The sequence below is a fragment of the Phlebotomus papatasi genome, chromosome 2 (genome assembly GCF_024763615.1).
Source record: "Phlebotomus papatasi isolate M1 chromosome 2, Ppap_2.1, whole genome shotgun sequence".
NCBI classification, from domain to species: Eukaryota; Metazoa; Arthropoda; class Insecta; order Diptera; family Psychodidae; genus Phlebotomus; species Phlebotomus papatasi.
In genome coordinates, this window is record NC_077223.1 from 94,490,205 (window position 1) to 94,514,422 (window position 24,218).

Genomic DNA, 24,218 nt, shown 5'->3' on the forward strand with positions numbered 1-24,218 from the left:
TGACCGCGATAAGCCTTGGTCTTCTTAAGGAATCTTTCAGGGCAGAAGCCCGGCTTATTAGATTGCATTATTAATATGCATTATTAATATTAGATTGCAGAAAAAAATACAAAAATGCCCTCTACACAGAAAAAAAATATTTCGTAAAATTGTTCGTAAATGGTTTTATTACTGGGGACTTACAAAATGTTCGTAAAAAAAACTTTACGAACAAATGACGATATTTTACGAACATTTTTATGTGCTTACGAACATTTACGAACAGGTGTTTATTAAAGAATAAAAAATGCTCATCGTACTCATCAATTGATTATATGCTACGGAACAATGTTTGTGAAAAAATATAAACATTTACTTTACGAACTTTTTTGTGGGTTTAATAGGGGAGACAGGGGTAGAATTAGCCAGCAAATGAAGCTTTTTTTTCGCGAGTGGCTTGTGAAAAAATGATAAGTTTTGTCAAATATTTTTATGTTTCATAAGTAGCATTAGGATATTGGCTATATGAAACAGTGTAGTTCAAAGCTCTAAAATCCTTGGCTTTTTCTTGAGAGGATAATGAAAAAAGTATGGCACATTGGCTACACTTACCCCTGCCTGGGTAGAAATAGCCACTTTTGGGGTACTAATTGCCACTAGTTTCCCAGATGAAATTTTAAACTGGAGATACCAAATATTGTTTCACTTGATACACTGAAGCCCACTGATGCTAAATATGTTACTTAAACCTAAAGAAAAGGGCTTTAGCCAACTTTTTTATGACATTTTTGTAATTGAGGCAAAATTAATGCAAACATTCTGAAAAAATCTATTTCTCAAGTTGCTCATACAAATGGCAATATTGCTTGGAATATCAATAGTACTTTTTCATCTAACAATTATCCATCTATTAGTGAAAAATCATTGATAGTTTTAGCCCGCCACGGAAGAGTGACTACAACTGCCCCGAGGGCTGTTTCAGTGTTTATCATCTTATATAAAAATGTGGATAATTATTATCCAAGTGAAAAATATTTTTTAATTAGGTTTATTAAACCAGAAACGAGGTAAAACTATGAAATCTTGACTAGAAACTCATAAAACCAAATCCTGGTCAAAAAATTGTACCATCAAAACTACAATTTTATACCCATTTTATAAAAATGCTTCTAAATTGTAGGATAACAGGATCAGAGTTATAAATATTTCTGGGAATATTGGAATGTGTTTCTGCTTTCATTAAAAAATACTTTGCTCGATGTACATTTTAAGAAAAACGAGAAAAATCCACTGTCTACTTTTACCCCTGGCTATAAGTACCCCGGTCTCCCCTATACGATTTACGACATTTCGTAAGTCCTCAATAGGAATTTATAAACATTTACGAATAATTTTACAAAATATTTTTTCTGAATAATTGCTCTTTGCTTCAGTTTCCACACTGAGAGAAATCCGAAAAAGTTAAAATAACATTCCGGAAATGTTAATTTTACCCTGCAGTATTGATCCGAAATCGTTGTAAATATTATGCTTTTTAGGTGTATTGTGGGTTAAAGTTACCCTTTTTCATGTTAATTTTACCCTTAAAAAGGTGTAAAATTAACATTAAAAAATGTTGATATATTTTTACACCTAAAAAGTGTCAAATTTATGAGGAAACAAAGTTAATCGCATCCCCGTTTTTTTTCTCAGTGCAAGATGTTAACTTAATTAAAAAAAAACTGTGTATAGTAATAGTAAGGACAGAGACTATTTTTATGTCAAGATTTCCCTACGTAGTCTATAATCTGAGGTAATATTCTATAGTATTTGGTTTTAATTACTGTAAAAGCATAATAAATTATTCCTCACTTATAACATGGTATCAGGCATAAACTCAGGACAGCATCTTTATCTTTATGGGCTTTAGTGTCGCTTTATTTTGATAAATATAGGTGATCCATATAAATGTAACAACGACCAATAAAAATGTGACTGTATATTTACTAAAAGAAAAAAACTTAAAACGTAACGATCAATTCAATTTTCAATTATACTTTAAAATAAAACATAAATCATAAATAAGTCTGACTTATTTTGTATTAAAAAAAGCTGAGATTGTAAAGAATCTCAGCTAAGAAAACATAGAGAAAAGGGACAGATAATCCTAACCGGCTTATGTAGGTGAGATTCTTAACGTGAGCTAACTCGGAGTGCATGCAAATTCGATTTGGAGCTGAAGTTGGGAGACGCCATTCAGTTATCTTGAATCAAATTCGTGAAATTATACAAATTTTGTATTTAAACCAAAATATCAAGGATTTGGATGAACTGGCACAAAAGTAATATATGGGTGAAATGTAGACCAGAATGTTCTCTATAATTTTGCCGTAGAACTTGAACTCATCGATTACTCAGAAGCCAAGATAAGCGAGGTTTTTTGTTTCTTAACTCGTTTTTTCATCCAGAGTGCCCCAAGTGTTCATTTGTTGAACTTCAACTAAATCAAAGAATTGTTGTATTTTGTGGGACTTTCCATTTAAAACCACATTTTAAGTGTCTTGGTGGAGTAGAGGCAGTCAAATTGGCATCTGAGTGATTTCAAAGCGTTATTATGGGAAAAATCAATTTTTTCACACTTAAACGGCAAAATCGGAGTGATAGCGTAGTCTGAGTGGAAAATGATGTATAGATGAAATGTAGAGACAAATGTGCTCTACAATTATGTCGAAGTAATCATCAAAATCGGTTTAGCGACAGTCGAGATAATTGAGGTTATGTGATATTGAAATTGGTTTTTCGACTGTGGCGCCCCTGGTGTTGGTCCCACGAAGTTCAAATGTTCTAGAAAGTTGTAGTATTTGGTGAGATCTTTCGTTTAAGCCCTCATTCATCAAAATCGGTCACATAGAACCGGAGATATGATTTTTTGAATTTCGTGAACTTTGACCCCTCATATCTCCGGTTCTATTGAAACCACAGCGCGCATACGCACCATTTTGGAAACGTCTTAGACTGGACTACAACATACTAAAATTTCATTAACTTGCACAATGCCGTTTTTGAGGAAAGTGACTTTGAATTTCGATGAATTTTGACGCTATCACAGCGCCACCTGTGGTGACTTTTTGAACTTCCATCTGAAAGTGCTCATCGAGACGAAACCAAAAAGGTAAAATTTAGGTCGCTATGTTAATTAGAACCGGAGATAGAGGCCGGTCAATGTTCGAACTTTGACCCCTTATAGCTCCGGTCGGGGGTTTTGAATCGACTTAAGGTTTTTTTTGTTTGATAGGTATAATCAACGGCTACAACATACTAAAATTTTAGCCCGATGCACAATGGAATTTTTGAGTTATTTAACTTTTAAGATTTAAAAATTTTCTTTTTAAAAAAAGCGCCCCTAGCGGTGGTTTTATGAACTTGCGATGTTAGAAGGGGAAGTGGCATTTCACGAGAGCTTTCCAAAAAGCCCTCACTTTTTAAATTCTGACAATTAGAACCGGAGTTATGGCCATTTTAAGAAATTTTTTTTGGACCCTTATAGCTCGGGTCAGAGGGGTCGGGGGACCTTAAGTTTGGTATTGATGGAAAGCTCTAAGACCCAGCTATAACATACTAAAATTTGAGCCCGCTCGATGCCATAGGGGCGGAGCTATTGAGAAAACAAAAAAAAGGGGGGTCTTCAAAATGGCGGAAGGAGGGGTGGGGGGTGGGGGGTCAATGCACCAAGTTGCAATTTTCACCCGATATATAACCTTTGCCGAAAACCGCAAGTCGATATCTTTTTTAGTTTAGGAGCTATTAAGCTCCAAAGAGCGGCCGGCCGGCCGGCCGGCCGGCCGGCCAGCCGGCCGGCCGGGAACGTAAAATAGCCACATATATATTCGTGATCAGGAAGTGCTGAAACACATTTTGGCCAAGTTTGAGGTCGATCGGACGACATGAAATTTTGTTAGGATTATAGTAGGTGAGATTGTTAAGAATCTCACCTAATATGCATTTATTCTTTTTTTTATTCACCAGCTAAATGATAGCTTACCAAATTCACCAGAAGTTGTGTGAGTTTTTTCGAATTGTCAATTTTTATTGGATAATTTTTATAGAGATAAAAATAATTGAAAATTTAATGAAGAAAAAAATATATGGTTAATAAATTGATCTAAACAAGTTTAATAAAAAGGAGCAATTAAAAATAAAAACTAACAGTATATTGAAAAATATTCTCACTGCCAAACAAGAACAAACAAATTGCAAATAATTCACTGTCACTGCTAGTGATAACATTTTTCTCCACATGAGGGCGCTGTTTTCTCCCGCAAATGGCGCTGGCAACTGTTCTCAATTTTTATATCTTGAGTTTTGAGAAAAAAAATCGATTAAATTGAGGTAAAATTTCTTTATTCTAGAGTTTGAAATTTTCGCAAAGATTTTCAAACAAATCTAAAATTTCTTAGACAAAATATATATATTTTTTATTTAAAACAATAAATTCTAAAATATCTTGAAGTACAGCTTTACATTTTCACACGCAAAAATACATAATTTTTACGATACAGTCGATAAGTTTTTCAGGATCAGCAAAAATTAAATGCTCTATTTCGATCCTTAATAAATTAAATTTAATGTATAATATACAATAATTTTAATTATAAAATAGAGCCATTAGGCATCATTACAAATATCTTTTTATATTTTCATAATAAAAACTTATAGTTAAATGCCAAGAGTTAACGACTTCTTTCACTATAAGTCATTAGATGTTTTCTTATGACCTTTAGCTTAAATCGATGTCTCGTGTTTCTTATCGATTGCAACAGTTAATGATTTATTTCTAAATAGAAACATTTTCTTTTTATAATTATTTTGGCTTTATTGCAAGAACTCAGAAAATCTCAAAGAAGAATCACAGCTCAATGTGAACATCTCTTCAGAGTTGTGCACAGAAATTTCAGCAAATTCTCGCGACAACTTGTTGATTAAGCGCCAGAGGCAGTAATTTGTACATTTGCATTGAGGCTCATTCTTTTAGCAATAACTCACCGAGATTTTTATCACTGTCACCTCTCTTTTTTTTCACTTGTCTTTGAGCCCCCATGTTTTTCTTTCTCTCCACGATATACCTTCACTTGAGCCAACTGATTAGCGTGGGATATATTGATGGTACAATGACAAAAAGTTAAGTACTCTTGTACAGTTCTGTTTCTCGTTACACGCGCGCTCTTTATTTTTGGTCTATAAATAGGAAGGGATCAGCATCGCTGAGACAATTAAGTAGTAAAATTATATTTATATGGCTATTAAAGCGCACTTTTAATTCCCAATCCACGACGTGGAACAACGTAAAAAGTCCAGTAAAGTCACATACACCATGTTGCCACCCTCGTATCGAGTCCGTGGATCTAATCATGTACTTGTATGTACAACACGGTGTTTTTCCTCGCATTTTCGGTGTCTCGAGAGTGTTTTGGGTGTACTTTACAAATAGGAATACACTGAGAAAAATAATATAGTTGAAATTACCAATTCCCATTGAAAATTTAACTAATCAACGAATTGATATGGTATTAAAATTTGTATTTAAAATGAATACTTTGAAATAGTAAAATTTACTCAAAGAATATATGGTAGATAGGGGGAAGTTGGGTACCCAGGGGGGTGACATTAGCTCTGAAAAGTGCGACCAGTTTTAGTGTAAATTTTTTCCTGTTTTCGTACACATTTCACGACATATCTCCAAAACTACATAGGTTGCCAATTTGGGGTTTTCGGTTGCCCATTCTATATTAAATTGGCTTTTATTTTGTATTTGTATTATTTGCTAATTCATTCTACAAGGACAGAAAACTCCTAATAAACTCAAAAGTTTTTTCGGCACGCTAGAAACATATGGGAATCATAGGAAACGTCATGCCTCTGGGGGTACCATTGAATTGGGGCACCTCTGAAATTGGATTTTTTTCTCCTGTTTTTAAATTAACTTTAGCTTTATCATAATGTAAATTATTTACACAGTTGGTTTAAATAAGAAAAAACTCTAATTTTAAGCTACCTCAATTCAAAAGTGCTCCACTTCCCCCTATGGATTTTATCAACTATAAAATGAGCGACTATTTTACTATCTAAATATTAGAATTTAATATCTAGTTAGTAATTTTTACCAATCTGATTTAGATTTAAATAGCTAAATGGTAACTAAATGGACAGTTCATTGGCATTGTAATACGGAGGTTATAGATTCGATTCCATTTATTTGGTTATTCAAAATTCTGCCAACATTTTTTATTGTTCTCAAGGGTTCTCAGAATTTTGAGTTCCCAGAACTATAAATTTTGGTTGCAAAAACCATTAATTCTGGTTGTGAAAACAATTAACAATGGTTGTGATAACCAAAAGGATAATAGATACACTGAGAGAAATCCGAAATAGTTAAAATAACATTCCGGAAATGTTAATTTTACCCTGCAGTATTGATCCGAAATCGGTGTAAATATTATGCTTTTTAGGTGTATTAGGGGTTAAAGTTACTCTTTTTCATGTTAATTTTACCCTTAAAAAGGTGTAAAATTAACATTAAAAAATGTTAATATATTTTTACGCCTAAAAAGTGTTAAAATTATGAGGAAAAAAGTTAATCGTACCCTCTTTTTTTTCTCAGTGTACTGCACCAATATAGTGCATACTTTTCAAATAGTTATCAAAACAAAATAAAATATATGGGCGCCTATATTAACTGTTTTTTATTGGTTCCCTTAATCACATCTCAGATTAGGGTATCCTATTTTTTTCCAAGAGTGCTATCTGATTTAATTGTTAAAAGCTGGCGCTTGTAAACTACCAGGAAGACAGAATACAGTAGATTCTCTCTCAATCGGACATAGGGGGAAAATTTCGTCCAAATTATTGAGAGATTTAGGCATCAAAATCATTGTAAATTCCACAAAAAGCGCTCAAATATAAAGAATCACGACAAAACAAGAGGAACTACAGCAAATTTCAACAAATTTGCTTTGAAATCAAACATGAAAATTGTCTACAACATTTTTAGCCCGATTGAGCGAGAGTCTACTGTACATATAGAAATCATTAGTGTTTTTTATCAACCGAACTCAATTGATTGATCTCAGAGAAAAGCGTCAGTCAGAGCGAGTAATCAATCCCTAATCTTTTTCAAAGTACAGGGAGTTCCGCTTTCAAAGAAATTCCCGGGACTGGAAAAAGCCCGCGAATTCACTCCAGTGACACAGAAAAATTGCATACCCACAGGAGAGATTTTTGGAAAATATTACGGAAACGCCGTGATATATGCAATACAATTTCAGCGCCAATTTTTCAGCTTATTTTCAGTGCCAACGATACATAAGAAATGTATTTCAAATTTACCACGTGAAAATATTTGCATACATTTAGGAGCATTTCAAAAAAAATTATAAATGAGCTCCCAATGGGAGGCAATTCATATCAAATTCTTTCAATGCATTTTCACTCAAGCCGGAACTCCCTGTAAAGACAGAAAAAAATCTTGCGTTCACCCACAATTGAACTGGGAACATTTCATAATCTATTTTAGTGTTTTAGCCTTTAAGTTACGCACCAGCTTTAACAGACTTTTGTCATCATTTGCACCAGAAAATGGTCGTAGCTTACTCGCCATCTAAATCAGCAATTCTTGTTTAGTCTTCATAATTTTCATATTCTTACGGGAATTGCTGAAAATGGGAGATGATAAACTTACGACAGTTGCTGATCTGAACGACGACGTTATATAAATATTTGTCGTAAGATCAAATTCACTATAGTAACTTTAGATGCTGGACACACTTACGAACGACTTAAGTCGAGAGACGGTTTAACTCGTTCAGTCAATGCACCAGAAATACTTGAGATAGAATGTTCATATTTTGGGATAAGTTTCCTACAGATTAATAGATGAATTTTTTGAAAGGAAAAAAAATTTATCTAATATGGGGGCGCGGGGAGCCTCTGTCAAACACACGTCTTAACGGTCACTGAATTTAAATTCTGTGCATTAATTCAGTACAAACTCTATTGCTTTAGATAGAGTGACTATCCAAGAACACCAATTGGGAACTAGAATTCAAATCAGGAAAGAGGAAAGAGGCCAATTTTAACAAATTCGACGAGATGTCGTATTTTCCGTCCGCCATTTTGAGCAAAAAATTTGCATGACCTTCCGCGAAGCAAGAAAATAATAACAAAATATCTTTTCATCTCTGTCGGACTGTTTTTCTCAAGTAATTGAAGAACTAACGTTACTAAAAATCCATTCCCGACAGCAATTCGGATAAAAATTGCCCAGAAATAAATCATCAAAAATCACTCAATTTGCGTATGATGTATAATACCATGGTAAGGAATGGGTTAATGTAATTATAATCAAACTAACGATTTGATTAAATGCCTTTTAGTTTCCTAATAACTAATCCGTTTCTCGGCCTAAACCAAAAAAACAGATTAGTCAGACACTTATGGAAATGTTATCTAATCACAATTTTAATTACGCTAAGCCGTATCTCGGCTTAAGGCGTCAGTCTTTCAATTTTACATTTTTTTCATGTAAAACCTTAACATCAGATTGGTAAATTTTATTGTTTTCATTGTAATAAGTATTCAGTAGTAGTAGTAAAATTTCTGTTCGGTGATTAAAAACAAGATGAATATGGAAATTAGTAATTTCTACTATTTTCACTTAGATTTTGTCCTAGAAAAAATCCAAGGACATGTAGAAAGTAGATATGAAATTTTTCTCAGTGTAGAGGGACGGATTTTGCCTACAGATTTATGATAGAGCAGGAGGGAGGAGGGGGTTTTGGGTGGGTTGACTTGCGTGTCACCTCCGTGAGCGCTGAATTCTGACCACCGTTGTCGATCATTTGGTGTCACTCCTTCTTCCCTGTGTCCCTGCCATCGAGGGGCGTTAATCACCGCGTGATTGAGTCTGCTGAAGGCATAGAGATTGCTACATCGGGACTTGTGGATGTAGAGGCGACTGGGGGACTTGAAGTGGCGTCAGTCGTGGGCCCTGATGATGATTCCTGGGCTGTTGTGTTTTGGGGTGGATGGAGGAAGGCTGCTGGTGTCAGCTTAATGGCATCATCGTAGCTTGGTGGCGCAATGGCCACTGTGTCATAGTCTGGTGGCTTTTCACGGCGATTCTCATCCGAGACGCCCCCAATGACGTGCACTGAGGGATCTGGTGAGTGCTGCAAGAGGGAAAAAAACACATAACTCCTGTGAGTTGGTCGTGATGGAGTTAAATCCAGTTCACGGTAGATTCTCACGTCATCGGCTGATGATCCAGTGCGTGGTGGTGTATGGAGCCAGCAGCACATTGCTGTACATATCAGTAGAGCTCCAGCTGTTCAAACAACAAGACAACAATTCAATTATACTTCCTGTAGCTTTTGCACTGTCCTCCCCAAAGAGATAGTGGAGCTCATAACTGATCAGCACAGATATCAGATAATTTTTGGAATTTCCATCACATCTCGCCCTTCCGGCTCAGACAGTTTTAACAATAGCATCTATCGCGATAAAATTGATACACCACTTGTAGCAATAAAGTTCTTCCGCCTTTCTAACTTTTTACGATTTGGCTGCCTTTTATATCGTTTAATCCACTTTGTCCATCCCTGGATTTTTTTATGATCAACCACAAGTGATTTTCAGTGCTTTATAAAACAGTGTTCATTGATTTATTCCACCGAATGTACAACTCTTTAGTCGTATTTTATTGATTTTCATTGATAAAGCAAATCTTACTCTAGATTTCCATTTATTGCAATGCAAAAAAGCTCTTTTCTACGTACAACTCTAAGGGGAAAGAAAAGTCTTTATACAATATCTTTCATTTTATTATGATTAACTCGAGAATTTAACATGTTTACGATGAATACCTTCTTAAAATTCTATATAAGAAGAAGTATAAGTGATTTCTTAAGGTTATAGCTTAAGAAAATATTTATGGTGTTTAAATGTTGTATTGTTTTCCAAAAGACAATACGAATGTTTAAAAAACGGAATGTTGTAAAAAGCACAGAATTCTTTTACAAAGAGTTGTAAAAAAATGACAACAGAATTCTTTTGTAAAACTCTTTTAGGATGTTAAAATTTTGTTATGGCAGAAAATAATTTCTGTCAACTTATTTATGCTTTGAACAATAAATAAAACGAATATTAATAAGAATAATTGCAAGTCTTTCATTACTTACTATTGACAAATTAAAAAATACTCAATTGTACTACATGCATCATGCATAATACAAAAGAAATGCAACTCTTAGCTGTTTTTATTGCAAAACCGATATTAAGAAAAATGGATGGCAAAACATCCCATGCTTTGCGAAGTACTCGAACTCATGACATAGATGCTGTACAAAATAATTTTAAGAGTAATAAAATTGAGTTTCGGACAAAATATACTTATCGGTTCATAACCGATTCATTACCAGCACACAATCGATTTGCACGAATGGATAAATCACTCAAAACATTTCCCAAAAAAACTTATGACAAATATAATTGAATTTCGAATAAAAATTAGTTATCGATTATGAACCAGTTCATTATCGGTTCAAAACCGATTAAAACCGGTTCAGTTTTGTTAGAAATTCCAAGACCTCCTCAACGAGCCCAAACATGAGCCCTTTCGCCTATCATATTCGCTCTCTAGATCCTTTTTTAACCTTTGTCTTTGAAAAACCGTTATTAGGAATGATTCAACCGTATTTTCACACATGGTCACTTGTCCGCCTGGATAATTTCTAAAGCATATCCAAAAATGACAACAATCTCACGACGCGTTTTCCAGCAATCCCAAAAAACATAGTTTCGGTGGAGAACGATCCTTGGGTCGACTTAGGGGGGGGCCTTAGGTCCCAAGTCGCTATCTCTAACAGTTTGTCCTCTAGAGCTAGTGACAGCTGGATAGAGAGACGGACAAACAGCGTGACGACATTTCTCAGAAATCGTCTGAAATGCGAAGATTTGTTGAGAAAAGTGGTATCCGTGGTGTGGAATGTGGTAATTGTAGAGGGGAGGGGGCGAAAAAGCGAGGGATTACTGCTCTCTCCGCGGAGTTCGAGCAGTAAAAGAGATTAAAAATAATAAAAGATTCCCCTAGAAAAGTAGGATTGGGTTTAAATGCATCCACTAAATAACCTTACCTAGCAAAAATCCTAAGATTTCTAAGCGAAATTTCATTGTACAACTCGATATTTTAACACCAAAGAAAATACAATAGTGCAATCATTACTATCTTTGCTATGTATATTAAATTAGTTTTGTTATTAAAATTAACTCAAAAGATTCAGATCTAATGGCCAGTACAGGCTTAAGGATATACCGGAAGAACGCTTAGCGTAATTGTAAACAAAATAATTATTAAACTGCATTTTCATCAATTTTTCCCAACCTGTCTCCCGGTGTAAGCCGTAAGTATTAAAATTCTTAAAAGGGAATTTGGGGAAGTTCTTTTGGAGAATTTTGATTTTGGATTGTATAATGCGTAACAAGGATCGTGACGGACAACAGATTTAAAAATAAAAAATATCTACTACAATTGCCTGTAATTAATATTTTCAAGCCCTCTTAGAACCAACGTAATACGGGCTTCAGACCTAAGACTTAGTTACATGTTTTAACTACTTTAATTTATTATCAAGTTTTTTTTTGAAAAAAGTTAACTTAGAATTGGATTATTATGACCAGCGCACAATAACTTTTGTTTGTAAACATGTTTTCAAATTTCCCATGAGAATGAGCGTGATGACTAGATCTAAATCTCACTCACTCTCATCGAAATGTCAAAACATGTTTACTAAAGAAAACTTATTGTGCGTTGGACATTAAGGACAAATGACCTATTATATTCTATAAAAATTACAAAATTGATTGTCATTTATTATTTTGAGACCTTCGAAAACTGGGCTGAACCACTAGTCTGAAGACCGCTTAAACCACTATATTGATGACCGCTTTAGGTATTAATAGCATGAAAAATGTAATAATTTCGGATTAAATTTTCAAGTATCAAAATGGTTGAAACATTGGTCTTTAAGTAACGTGTTTATTTTTAGGAAAAACGTAATTAAAATATTTTTCACACGCTTGAAGAAACAGGACTTAAAACATATGATACTTATGGCGGTATCACATATAAAATTAATATTAATATTAAGAAAACATGGATAGAGCGTTATGTATGATTTTCTGAATAATTCAAGGGCAAATTAACTTTGTATTCCTATAGTTATAAAAAAATATTTTTGTTTTTGGGTCCCATGAGATCTAATGGTTCTGGGTTAAACGTTTTTCCGACCTTAGATTTATTCAAATTCTCGAAACTCTCTAATTTCAGAACTAGGCTAAAGTGGTACAAGTTGGACACTGCACTGGTACAATTTGGACAGGGTTTTTTGTCTTGATAAATTTAGTACTTCATTTTTATTTGTATATTTTTAATGTTTTAGTTTTATAATTTGGTTCCTTGTGCTTAAAAACAAATTTTGTACTGTATTTATCAAGAAAAAAGCCATGTCCAACTTGTACCGGCGAATTGTTCAACTTGTAACACTAATTCCAAATTATGTCACTTTACCCTACATGCAGTTGCACTGAATTTTTAAATTCTGCTAGATCTAAGATCTACTAACTTTCATCTTGGGTATATAGAAGATATGGTTAGGCAAAGGTATAATTGAACGTAAGAATTTCAAATACACCTAAAATAGTTTTATTGGTAAAGCACTTCACATGTTTTACAGATATAGAATATATAGATATAGAAGTTTTATAGATATAGATATAGAAAGATAATCCTGAAAACAATCGGATCCATCTGGCGCAGTAAAATTAAAATTGTTATTGATGTTTTAATAATAGTTAGCTTATCGTAGAGATAAGCCATCGACTTAGGGCAGAATCGCATTGACAGTAAAATGCTCACCGTCACCGTCAAAGTCCTCACCGTATTTCGTTGATTTACGCATTTTCATTGCAATTCTTACGCAAATTCTCATAATTACCATATTGTCTTATCTCATACTCTATGGCATGAGGTGAAAATAGTATAAGAAAATTGAATAAAGAAAACTAAAATGCGACACACGGTAAGCAAAAAAACTATAGGATTTTTTTACTACAGTTTTTCGTACAGTTTTTTTGCTCACCGTTTGTCGCATTTTCGTTTTATTTCTTCAGTTTTCTTATATTATTTTCACCTAGTGTCACCGAGTATGAGATAATGTAAAACGGTAATTGAGAATTTGCGTAAGAATTATAATGAAAATACGTAAATTAACGAAATACGGTGAGGGCTTTGACGGTGACGTTGAGCATTTTACTAGGGGAGGGTGGGGCAGTTTCAATTTTTGCATATTCTTCTTATCCATTTGAAAGAAATGGGATAAAACCTTTATGTTATTGAAGAGATAACTGAGACTCATGTTCATAAAAATAATTAATTTCGTGACGCTTCTTGTTTGAATTCTGTAATTGATTTTATAAAACTGCATCAAAATGAAACTTTTTGTAATGTTTTATTTTCAACAATTTCTGAACTATTGCACTTATCTATCGAAGTAACATAATTGCATTAAATTAACAGTGGTTTTATGATTATTATACGGCATTTAGCGTTGAATGAATTCTAAGACGGTTCTGACAATTTTGATTTGAGTTCTGAAAGTGCGTGATGGGCAGTTTCATGCAAGCACACGCAGAAGTTTCCAGTGTCTAACAAATTACTTTTTCAATCAAAATTAACTTAAAATGATCATTGAAAACGTTTTGTAGCTGTTTTTGTCCGTAAAGTTCGAAATTATGAGAAGTAGTATTTCCCAAAAGTTCATAAAAAATAATAAAAAAATTAATCTTACAGTGTTTTTTAAGTGCTTAAAAATGATGAATTTAATTGTTATAATTTCTGTTTAGAATGTTTTCAGCAAGATATTGTAAATTTCTTTTTAGTATTATAAAAATTCAGGACTTTAAAATACTATTATAAAGCTGTTATACTAAAAAGAACATGTTCTAAGGCGATATAATGATCCAGCAATGTGCAGAATTAGCTTAGCACTATAAAAGACATTTCTTTCGTATAAAAATCTAAAGAAAATTGCTCAATTAATGAGAAATAGGCTTGCAAATCTTTAGCGATATTTTATTTTCTCTGTATGAATAATTAGTATAAAAATTCTGTTATAAAGTTCTTGTTCGATTATATTTTTATATTTTAGAGTCTTAGAAGACTTCAAAATGGTAATTTTAATCAATTCTGAGCAATTGTGATCGCCGTCACGCGCTTTATCGTACGATTTAGCAGTACTTTTTATCATAGAAAACTTCCCGCCATATTGAAAATGTCAATCTTCGGTTTTGGCGCTAAGCGACAAAAAACGAAGTTGGCAGCCTTGAGTCGCTCAGTCATTTTATCAGTATGATATACTAGCATATCCTCGCGTCACGATAGATAAATGATTTTACTATTGAAAAAAGAACTTTTTCAATAAAAAATGAAATAATGTTGATTATTTTAATTATTTTACGTATACTGTGAAAGATATCTTATGTAATGGGAGTGATTATGGTAGTAATAAAGCAAGCGATTTTTCATTGCAGAAAATTTATAGAACCGAAAATAGACTCTTTACAACGATTATTTAAAAAAACTCGTTAAAATTTTCTATTTGAATTCCCAAAAATAAAAGAATAATTGTTGTATATTCAACTAAAAGGTTAAATATTCTAACGATAATAGTTAAAAATTCAATTTTGTGCTAAAAATAAACTTTTTGTTACGAAAATTGTTGGAATTATTACTAACTTGAGGAAAGGAAATAGAATGAAATCGCAAAACAGCTAAATTGCATAAAAGGATGTCTTTTAACGCCCCTACTAGCAAATAAAAATTGAATTCACATCGTGGAGAATCGGTGATATTCGGACATCATTAGAGCGAAACTGAGCGTCATTTTTATCATACTGTGATAAAGAACGTGACGGCGATCACAATTGCTCTTCTGGGGCCGTATCCTCCAGATGTGAGAGTTTGATTTTGTGGGAAAAGTCAACTCTCCGTGTGGAACTCTCCTATTCGGTATCCACGAAATTTTTGATTGGAAATTTTCTCATGAAAAACCGGAGAGAATTCTCGAGTGGTATTCTCGGTGAGAGTTTGATTAGTTTACATAGAAAATAAGCAAATAAATTAAAATATCGCGTTTTTTAAAGTTTTAAATGGTTTTTAAATAATTATTTCACTTAATAAATACAATTTCCGTATATTTATAATAAATTTCAATTAAGTTTTTTTCTTAATAAACTGGGCAGGCATTTCGAACTTTTTTTCATTTTCTGTTATTATTTGTCTAATTTTTTTTTGAGTTTGATACCAATCATTTTCCAAATTGTTTATTATTTTAGTTTTATTTTGTTTCAGCTCTCGTGAATAAGAAAACGGTTGTGGCCATTTAATGATTAGATCTTTGAATAACCTATTTATATTCTTAATAAATACGAAATTGAACAGAATTTTAGCAGTTTACTTGGCCGTGAACTCTTTAAAACTCTTAATTTTTATTTTAACTAAAATCGGAGATGAAAGATCGCATAATCTATAGGGAGTTTATCAGGAAAAAGTTCTTTTTTATTAAGTTGAAATTGTTAGATCTCAAGAGCCAACAAAACAAATATTTTAAACAAATATTTTTTTATTTTTTATATGTACGTGTTCCTCCTTAAATTAGGAAAAAATATATTAAGTGAGATTCTTGAAATTTGCATCTATATTATCCTTGTTTATTCGACATACAATCTTAGAAAAATTGTAACTTACCTATTCAAAAAGTAATTACAATACTTGAAACGCTTTTCTTTAGGTTAATTAAGTTTTTACTCGAGAAAATTCCTTCAAATACTCCATGTGAAATAGAAAATAAAACGGAAAATATCAAGAATTTTCCGCGAAAAACATATCAATTTTGAATTTTACTCTTGAGTGATTTTATGTATATCAGTATCTTATAAATTTAAAATTTTCAACGATCTTTCTATTTTTCTCAAATTGACTATAGTTCTTATATGTGTTAGAGTTGTTAGAGATAAAACCGAATTCTGAAAGGGTATAAAATTCTATAACTAATTCTGTAATAATCGAAAAATAAAAAATACTCAAACTGTCATTAAAATAACGGAAGTTCGAAATGGTTATCAAACATTGCGAAACTATCATTAATATTTGTCGAGGTTCTCAAGTATTGCAAAAATGTTTCAAAAATACTCGTCAAATCCGAAAACAATACCTAATTAGCGACTAAGAAAACTTTCCTTGGCGAAAACTCGTAACCTTAAGATTTAATATGCCTTGTCGCTCGAAAATTGGTTCGAAAAATCACAAAAAAAAAAACAAAAAATGAGAAAATATTGAAGATAATCCTTGTCAAATTACTTAAAAAAAAGAAAAATTAAAGGGAAATTGGCTTTTTGTTACAAAAATCTCTGAAAATTCACTTTAGCGTTAATTGACAATTTTCAGAAAATTTATACAAAACCATAAGAAAATGAGAAAATCTGTATACGTGTAAATAGGTATTTATAATTGAATTAGTACAAATGCAAAGGTTTTTTTTAAAAGTTTTTTTTATTGTAGTAAAATATTAAAAAGAGAAATTTGGCAAAAATTCCTGTGCAGTCATTTAAATATTAAGAGGAGTCGCGATGAATAAATCAAAGCTTATAACAATGTTATTTAATTGTTTATTCATTCATTTAATTTATAATTACTTCAGTATTCAGTGTTTTTTGCGACCAAAAACAGCCCGCGGATTGTCAAAAAACGAGTTCCACAAAAAGTTCCACACGAAAATCTCACCTGCTTCTCTCCGATATTCGTGAATACGGAGAGCAGTCAGATGGGAAAAATAGGAGAAAACGTCAAGGAGAGAAGCTCGCGGAGAATCTTCTCTCACAAAGTGGAGGATACGGGCCCTGGTATCGCAAGTTTCCTATAAACAAGTTTTATCTTTCTCAAAAATTGTCTCATATTTTTCTTGAAATTGCCCCGCAATGGGGGACTTTCACACATTCTGCCATTCAAATGAAATCATTTTCTTCACAATAGACCAATGAAATTAAAAGATTATTGTTATTATTTTTATTAACCTTAAACCCAACTGTAATTCAAAGAATATACAAAGTTTTACTTCTGTTTATCATCTTTTTGCAAAATGGCCTCAAAAGCCATTTTGCAATTTAGGGGTGAAACTGCCCCACCCTCCCCTATCAATGTGATTCTGCCCTTAGTCTGAAATCCTTGAGAAACATTAAATAACATATCAGTTTTTATTAGGGAGAAAACGGTTCTGCCTGCGAGCTAAGAATTTTAGCTTTATTTTGGCTTAGTATTTCAGCTAAGTCAAATCAATTATATTATTTGATGAGAATGCTTATCGACAGTATAAATTTGAACTACTGTAACTTCTATGCTCTCATATTTTCTAAATAAGTGAATTTCTCAACAAACTTCATCGTAATTTGTTATTTATAAAAAAAAAAATCTCTGAATTCTAAACAAGCTTGAACCAGTTAAAATCTGTAATGAACAATTTATCTATTTTAGATCCTAAATTCAATTATATTTCTTTTACTTTGGACAAGTTTTTGATCTAATTTATGAATCAGTCTAACTCAGTTGTAAACTGATAATCGTTGAATGCAGCGAGAAAAAAAATTCCGCAATGGTCAAAGCGGTCAAAGTCGCAAATTTAATACCATGCTCCATATAAATTGATTTTGCAGGAAAATAGCTTAAAAAATTACGAACCCACCACCGTCACTCCTCCCTATTTCTCTGTCAGTTTTACTGTAAATAGTTCTGTTTGTTGCAGAAAACAATTGATTAAATATTTATTTTAATATGTAGGTATGTATATCTTTGTCATTGCTGATAAATTGTTGGTGTTTTCATTTCACCGCGCAAATAGTAAGTTTTGTGACCGTTAACGAGTTGTTAATAGAAATTTATAGTTGTATAGATATTATTTTGTTCATAAAATGGTCACGTGAGGTGTAAGAGAAATATTTTTCATTGCCAAGTGTTTAGTAAACACGTTATGCAAAATCATTCGCTAATTTGTAAACAGCTGACAATTTTATTTACTTATCAATGGCTAACTGAACTATATTAAAGGTGTTAAAGATATAATTTTCAAGTACTTTTTAACTTGGTGGATGATAAGGAAGATCTGGCAAACCCCAACATTTGTACTATTTAGTAGTAAATCACTTTAAATTATTAATCTTATAAGTCCACAAATAAATTTTGCGATGTTTGCGTAAGAAATCGCAATTGAGCCTTAATCGCTACAATATGGCTTTTGCAAAACTATTTATCAAGATATTCGAGCAGTGCTGAATGTACGGAGCTCTTTAAACTTTGGGGAGAGATTTTGTGTTAAAAAAAATGGTCTGCGTCAATATTTACCTATAATACATGCTACACCTAAGTATCTGATGGGATCTGAGTAATTTTCGGCAAGACCAAGCCAATTGGCGAGAGCACCAAAGCACAGCAGTATCATCCCATAGCGGTATGGTCTTTGAGTTCGTCGAGACTCTTCCAGCGTCATAACTGCAAAAATGGCAAAAATGATGAAATATCAATAATTTCAGTCAAGAATAGAGATGAGCTGTTGTATGGTTGAGCCAATGTTCTTCAAATCTTAGATAAATTTTCATACTTTTCATACGGAAGATACTTTTTTGATATTCACGAGCTCTCACATGTGAAATATTCCTCCTGCTATGTTTATTGCCTTCCCCTTTATCTCGAGGAAATCACTTATCTTATTTTAAAATTTCTTAACGATTAATTCAATGTTTTGGCTTTAAAAACGTAAATATATTAAAAAGGTTTAAGATAATTGTATAAAGTATTTAAGTGAAAATTAAATAGAAAAATGATCAATGTTGTTTAGACGAAAAGCCACGATAAGCGTAAAGTCCCTCTGCTGTGGCTTACCGCTACGCATAAAAAAATGTTTTGTAAAAATGTTCGTAAATGTTTATGAAGTCCTATGGCGGAGTTACGAAATGTTCGTAAATCAACCCACAAACAAGTTTGAAAAAGTTTGTAATTTTTTGGTAACATGATCATTTGATGAGCATTTTTTGTATTTTTATAAACACTTGTTCGTAAATATTCGTAAACACCCAAAACGTGTTCGTAAAATTTTGTCATTTGTTCGTAAATATTCGTAGATGTTCGTAAAATGTTCGTCAGGCAAACAAAAATTACGAACAAATGACACAATTTTACGAACATTTACGAAGAAATGTTTGTAGAAATACAAAAAATGCTCGTCAAATGATTATGTTACGAACAATGTTTGTGAAAAAAATACAAATTTTTACGAATTTGTTTGTGTGTAACTCGTAACTCCGCCATAGAAATTCAAAAACATTTACGAACATTTTTACAAAAATTTTTTTTTTCTGTGTAGAGTTTAATAACGGTATGTCTCAAACGTGCAGTGCGTGAACCCCAAGGCGAGACATTCGCTTATTGCTCGGCCAGTCACTTAGTATATGACAAGAGCCAAGGCAGTGCAGTGGTGTCTGAGGGTCGTCCTCAGGTGTTCGCTTCGCACCATATAAGCCTCGATCTCTCTGATTTCGATTAACATTAAAAACATTTAGATTTTTTTTGAAATCTGGACAAGTTTAAATCAGTTAAAATAGATAATGAACAACCAATCTATTTTAGATCCTACTTAAATTCAATTTATATTTATTCTGTTATTTTAGGCAAGTTTTTGATGATATTTATGAATCCGTTTCTCGTTTGTTAATCGTTGAGTTCAGCGTAAAAAATACGTAAGAAAGCTGTTAAACCCGTGAATATGCTCCATAAGTTGATTTTACAGAAAACTACTGAACTAACACTCCGCCACTTCTTTCAGAAGTGTAGTTTTTAAAAATTCAAAAAACACAATTTGCCTCCACTGTGCCCTATTTTTAGTCAATTTTACAGTAAATAAAAGTGTTCGTTGCAGAAAACAATTGATTAAATATTTATTTTTGATATCTACGTAATGTATGAAGTTTAAGATTTACCAAGACTCATATTGTAAAGTGAAATTTACAAATCTAATATATAAAATTTAATTTTATAAATTAAGATAATAAACTTAAATTTTAATCACTAAAAATCATGTAAATACTTTGAACATAGTCTGTGCGAAGGAGCTTTTCGACCGTTTTGCTCTCAAGGTTAGTCGTCAAGGCTAAAACGGCAGAGGACACAAAATATAAATAAATAATAACAATAATTATAAAACTCGAAAAACAAAAACAGGAAAGCTGAGAGATCTTTTGTTAAATAATTTTCAACATTTAAACATAGTAATTTTTGTTTTAAAAACATGTTTTCGAAATTACCTTTATGTTTAACCGAAATCACTAAGTCCTAGGTTTCATTTACTCACATTGGAATTTCCAAAACATAATTTACAAAAGCTAATGTGCGTTGGGCAATAAGCATTATATTATTTTATAAATAAAATCTTTTATAATGCTTTGGATTTTTTGGGGATAATATAGGTGAATATTTCATTCTTAGACACCTATTTCGAAAAAAAAAAACATTTCGATATCGAATTTTCGAAGATCAAAGCTTAACTAACCATTTTGAAGGACCTATTTTTAAACGATTTGCTTAAATTTGGATTTTTTTTGAAAATCTTGAAATTTTCAACCAACCGACCGTTTTTGGTCGTTTTTCGGCTAAATGACAAACCACGGTAGGGTAGAATACTTAAAAAAATATGTCTTGGAAGGGAGAATAAAATTAAAACTTAAACACTGAAAAATATATTACATGCATATTTTAAGAAATTCATAATGTTTGATAGTGACATTGTACCGTTTAAATATGTGTTAATTTTAAATCGGTTAATTTGACCGGGTCTTGGTAGGTTTAGTGTTAATCGATAATGAATGGCTAGAGTACCCGTAAATGATACATGGCTTGGTTTTATCTGTCCGTATGCTTGTTACTCATTTTAAAATATTCTAAAATGTGCTTTTCTTAAGCAATTTTCTATTCCGGAATGGGTTTGTTTAATACATGAATCAATTTATTCGAGAGTAAAATGATATCCACCAAAAAATCATACGAAAAGATGATACACGGAGAGTTCTTTCTCGTGAGTTCTTCATTTACAATCCCTTATTCTGGAAGGTCCTATAAGTTGCAGACCTCTCACGAGATCTACGATGAGATCTTTAATTGATTTATCGCAAACATTCCAATATAAAATTTTTCTCATAAAAGATTATTGAAAATAGTGATTTCAATTAAAAGAAAATCAAGATAATGCAAGTTAATTATAACAGCCAATTGCGTTAAAAATATCAAACTTTATTAATTTTCCTATAATTTTAGAGATAGTCTTCCCGGCCTTATAAACCTGTTAATACTGAAAATTTTGTGATAAACTTGTAATATCGTCGTTTACAACGTTAATTCTTTCGTATGTGGAATTTTCTATTTTCGGATTTTTGTGGATCTTAAATCTGCACATAATATTGAACATATTAAATAAATTTAAAACCAATTAAAATGCAAAAATCAAGAAAATTTAAGTACAGTAGAGTCCTGCTAGGCCATCGTTCTATAGTCCACAATTTAGCGACCGTTGATTTCAAAACACTGATTTTAAGTTAGATTATGTTTTTCAGTACTCGACATGATATGTTGTGATAATTGTGATCCATAAAATGAAAAGAGCGAGGACAAGTATCACAATCGCAATAATTTTTAAAAAAAATGACATGGACTATAGTGTGACCCAAGCGTAAAATCTGGAACTTAATATGGACATGGACTATAGCGAGGCTCTACTGTATGACAAACGATCAATCAATCAACCAACGGTATAATTAAGCCAAGCTCTTTAATCATGATTGGTATCCTATAGGTGTTATACTAATTATTTTAAGCACATTCTTATGACTAGAAGGAAAACCGGGACTGACTGTAATACGGGCTTCAAACCTAAGGCTTAGCCATATGACTTAACTGCTCTAATTTTTTTTATAATCACGACTTTTTGAAAAAATTAACTTAGGATTGGATTATTAATGATAAATGATCCATTAGGCTCGCAAAAGGGAATAAGAATGCTTGCGATTTAGGATTTTTGAAACTTTCGGGAACTGGGCTAAACCTCTAGTCTGAAGACCGCTCAAGGAGAACCGGGGCAAAATTATCCAAGGGTAATGTGCTAGTCACACATAGATTACATTACCATCAGTTTTCAACTAAGCCGTCTCTCAGCTTAAGCCGTAAGTCTATCCAGGGTATAAGTTTAGACAAAAAAATGTTTAAGTTTGCCTTAGAAGTAATTCTGATTCTCTAAAATATCTATCTATTCCAAACTTGTTTTCTAAAATGAAAAAAATACACTTGTTGTGTACTTTACGGTTTCTACCCCGGACCTCTGAAATGACCGTTTTTAAGTAATGAATTGGGAAATTCCTTGTTATTCTTCATAAATATTTTTAAAAAAAAATAATCGAGGAAAAGTTGCCATAATTCAAATGGGAAAATTTTCTCATATGAAATTTTCAAAGAAACTGAAGAATAAGGGGCCAGATAGACTTGCTAATATCTCTCGTTTACACATTCGCTGTATACGCATTTTGTGATGTGTATTTGGGAAGATTATCATGATGGTTGGAGGTGAAAATATTGTCATAATTTATGAACAAAAAGAAAAGAGAGTGGCAGTTGCTGATGGTGTGCAATGTAAAAGCTGGGAATGATGGTGTTTCTGGTGGTGTCCACCTTAAGGTCATGCAGGTAACATGGTGACAACTACCGTTTTGACCATGCTCAATAATTACCTGAAATATTATCGTTTCTGGAGCGCATACTTCGAGTCCACATGGTGGCGTGTGTTGGATACAAATGACTTCAAATTAAGGGGTCACACTAGAGGGTGATAAATGATTTTATTCCACCACAATTATCTTTGTGGATTATTCTGGTACCCTCTCCTTTGGGGATATTTTAAGTGTTGGTACTTTAGTGGAAACCGGATAAGTCTGGCACATAGGAAAAAATGTTTCCAAGAGGAAGGAGACACAAATGGCACAAAGAGGATTGTAACAAAAAAAAACACTATAAACTTTTATCCTTTTGCTTGGTGTCCTTTTTTATGCAAAACTTCTTTTTTTTTAATCTTTTCCACAAATTAGTGGCACTGTGATTAAATAGAATTGTCTCTTGGGGAAAATGTCTTTTGGGAAATGTTTTATCACATTCATTCTTCTTTGTCCATTTCACAAATTCACAATCAAACAACTATTTCCTCATCCAACGTAATACTCTTCTGCTAGCGCTGACTCTTGACTAAAGTTACTGGACGACTGACTAATTTGTTGTATGAGAATTTACCGAAATGTCTCTAGCTCTTATGCTTGTGTCTCTATTCGTCTCACTTTATCACCCACCTCTCGTTCTTTTACTACACACAATATATATGTAATTTGAGGCGATGGAGGTGCTTGGATGTATTACAATTGCTATATTAATGTATTAAAGCTATTGGTGGGGGAGAGTCATTACTTCTTCTCCATATCACTATCTCTCAGTATATTTACCATAGGGGGGCATGTGCTCTGTATAAATTGCACCTGACCAAAATTGTTCATGTACCACCGGCCGGTGAAAAGTTTTTATTCATGCACTTTTTTGCGTACATCCACCTATCCCGGTGAGCTATTCATTGAATATGGACAATGTACCATTATTCACAATACCATAAAAATCGGCTGGATCTATTGGATTTTTAAAAATAAAATCAGAATACATAAGAAACCGTTACCAGTATTTGGTATTTAAAATACTGTAGTGACGTATTTGAGATATTCTTTAACGTTTTTTTATATCTCTGTCTTTCGAATCTTTCAAATCACTACAAATTCATTTTACTGGTTAGAATTAATTTTCGCAAACCTTCCTGATTTTAATATAATTTGCCTAAGTCCAGGTAGATTCTCTTGAGGATCAGCTTTTTGAATATATTACAGCACATTTCCCTATTATTCCAAAAGTTTACGTTTTTGAAAGTTCATGCATGCGTGAATTGTCCCATTTCGCCTTAATAAGTTTTGTATAATATTTTTGTCTCGATTACCTAAAGTTTTGAAGGTATTTAAAACCGTCTTCAGACTAG

General features: G+C 32.5%; 2 protein-coding genes across 6 annotated transcripts in view; one reads left to right on the forward strand and one right to left on the reverse strand.

Annotated features, from left to right (window-relative positions):
• The window catches only part of LOC129802484 (uncharacterized), a 37,789-nt gene that overhangs the window by 3,574 nt on the left and 9,997 nt on the right, over nt 1–24,218 (forward strand). The gene's annotated exons all lie outside the window — the stretch shown is intronic.
• LOC129802514 (uncharacterized) lies at nt 4,343–23,452 on the reverse strand. Of its 5 annotated transcripts, none has more exons than XR_008751801.1 (5): nt 22,885–23,452; nt 18,461–18,607; nt 9,261–9,337; nt 8,814–9,182; nt 4,343–5,193 (listed from the first exon to the last, which is right to left on the reverse strand). XR_008751801.1 is itself a non-coding variant. In XM_055848416.1 (4 exons), exons 1-4 carry the CDS (start codon nt 22,925–22,927, stop codon nt 8,901–8,903), a joined length of 549 nt encoding a protein of 182 aa, XP_055704391.1. In that variant the 5' UTR covers nt 22,928–23,452; the 3' UTR covers nt 4,343–8,900. The 5 variants fall into 5 exon arrangements, 1 of the variants encoding a protein (XP_055704391.1); XR_008751800.1 differs by having other exon boundaries at nt 4,343–5,434; XR_008751799.1 differs by having other exon boundaries at nt 4,343–5,453.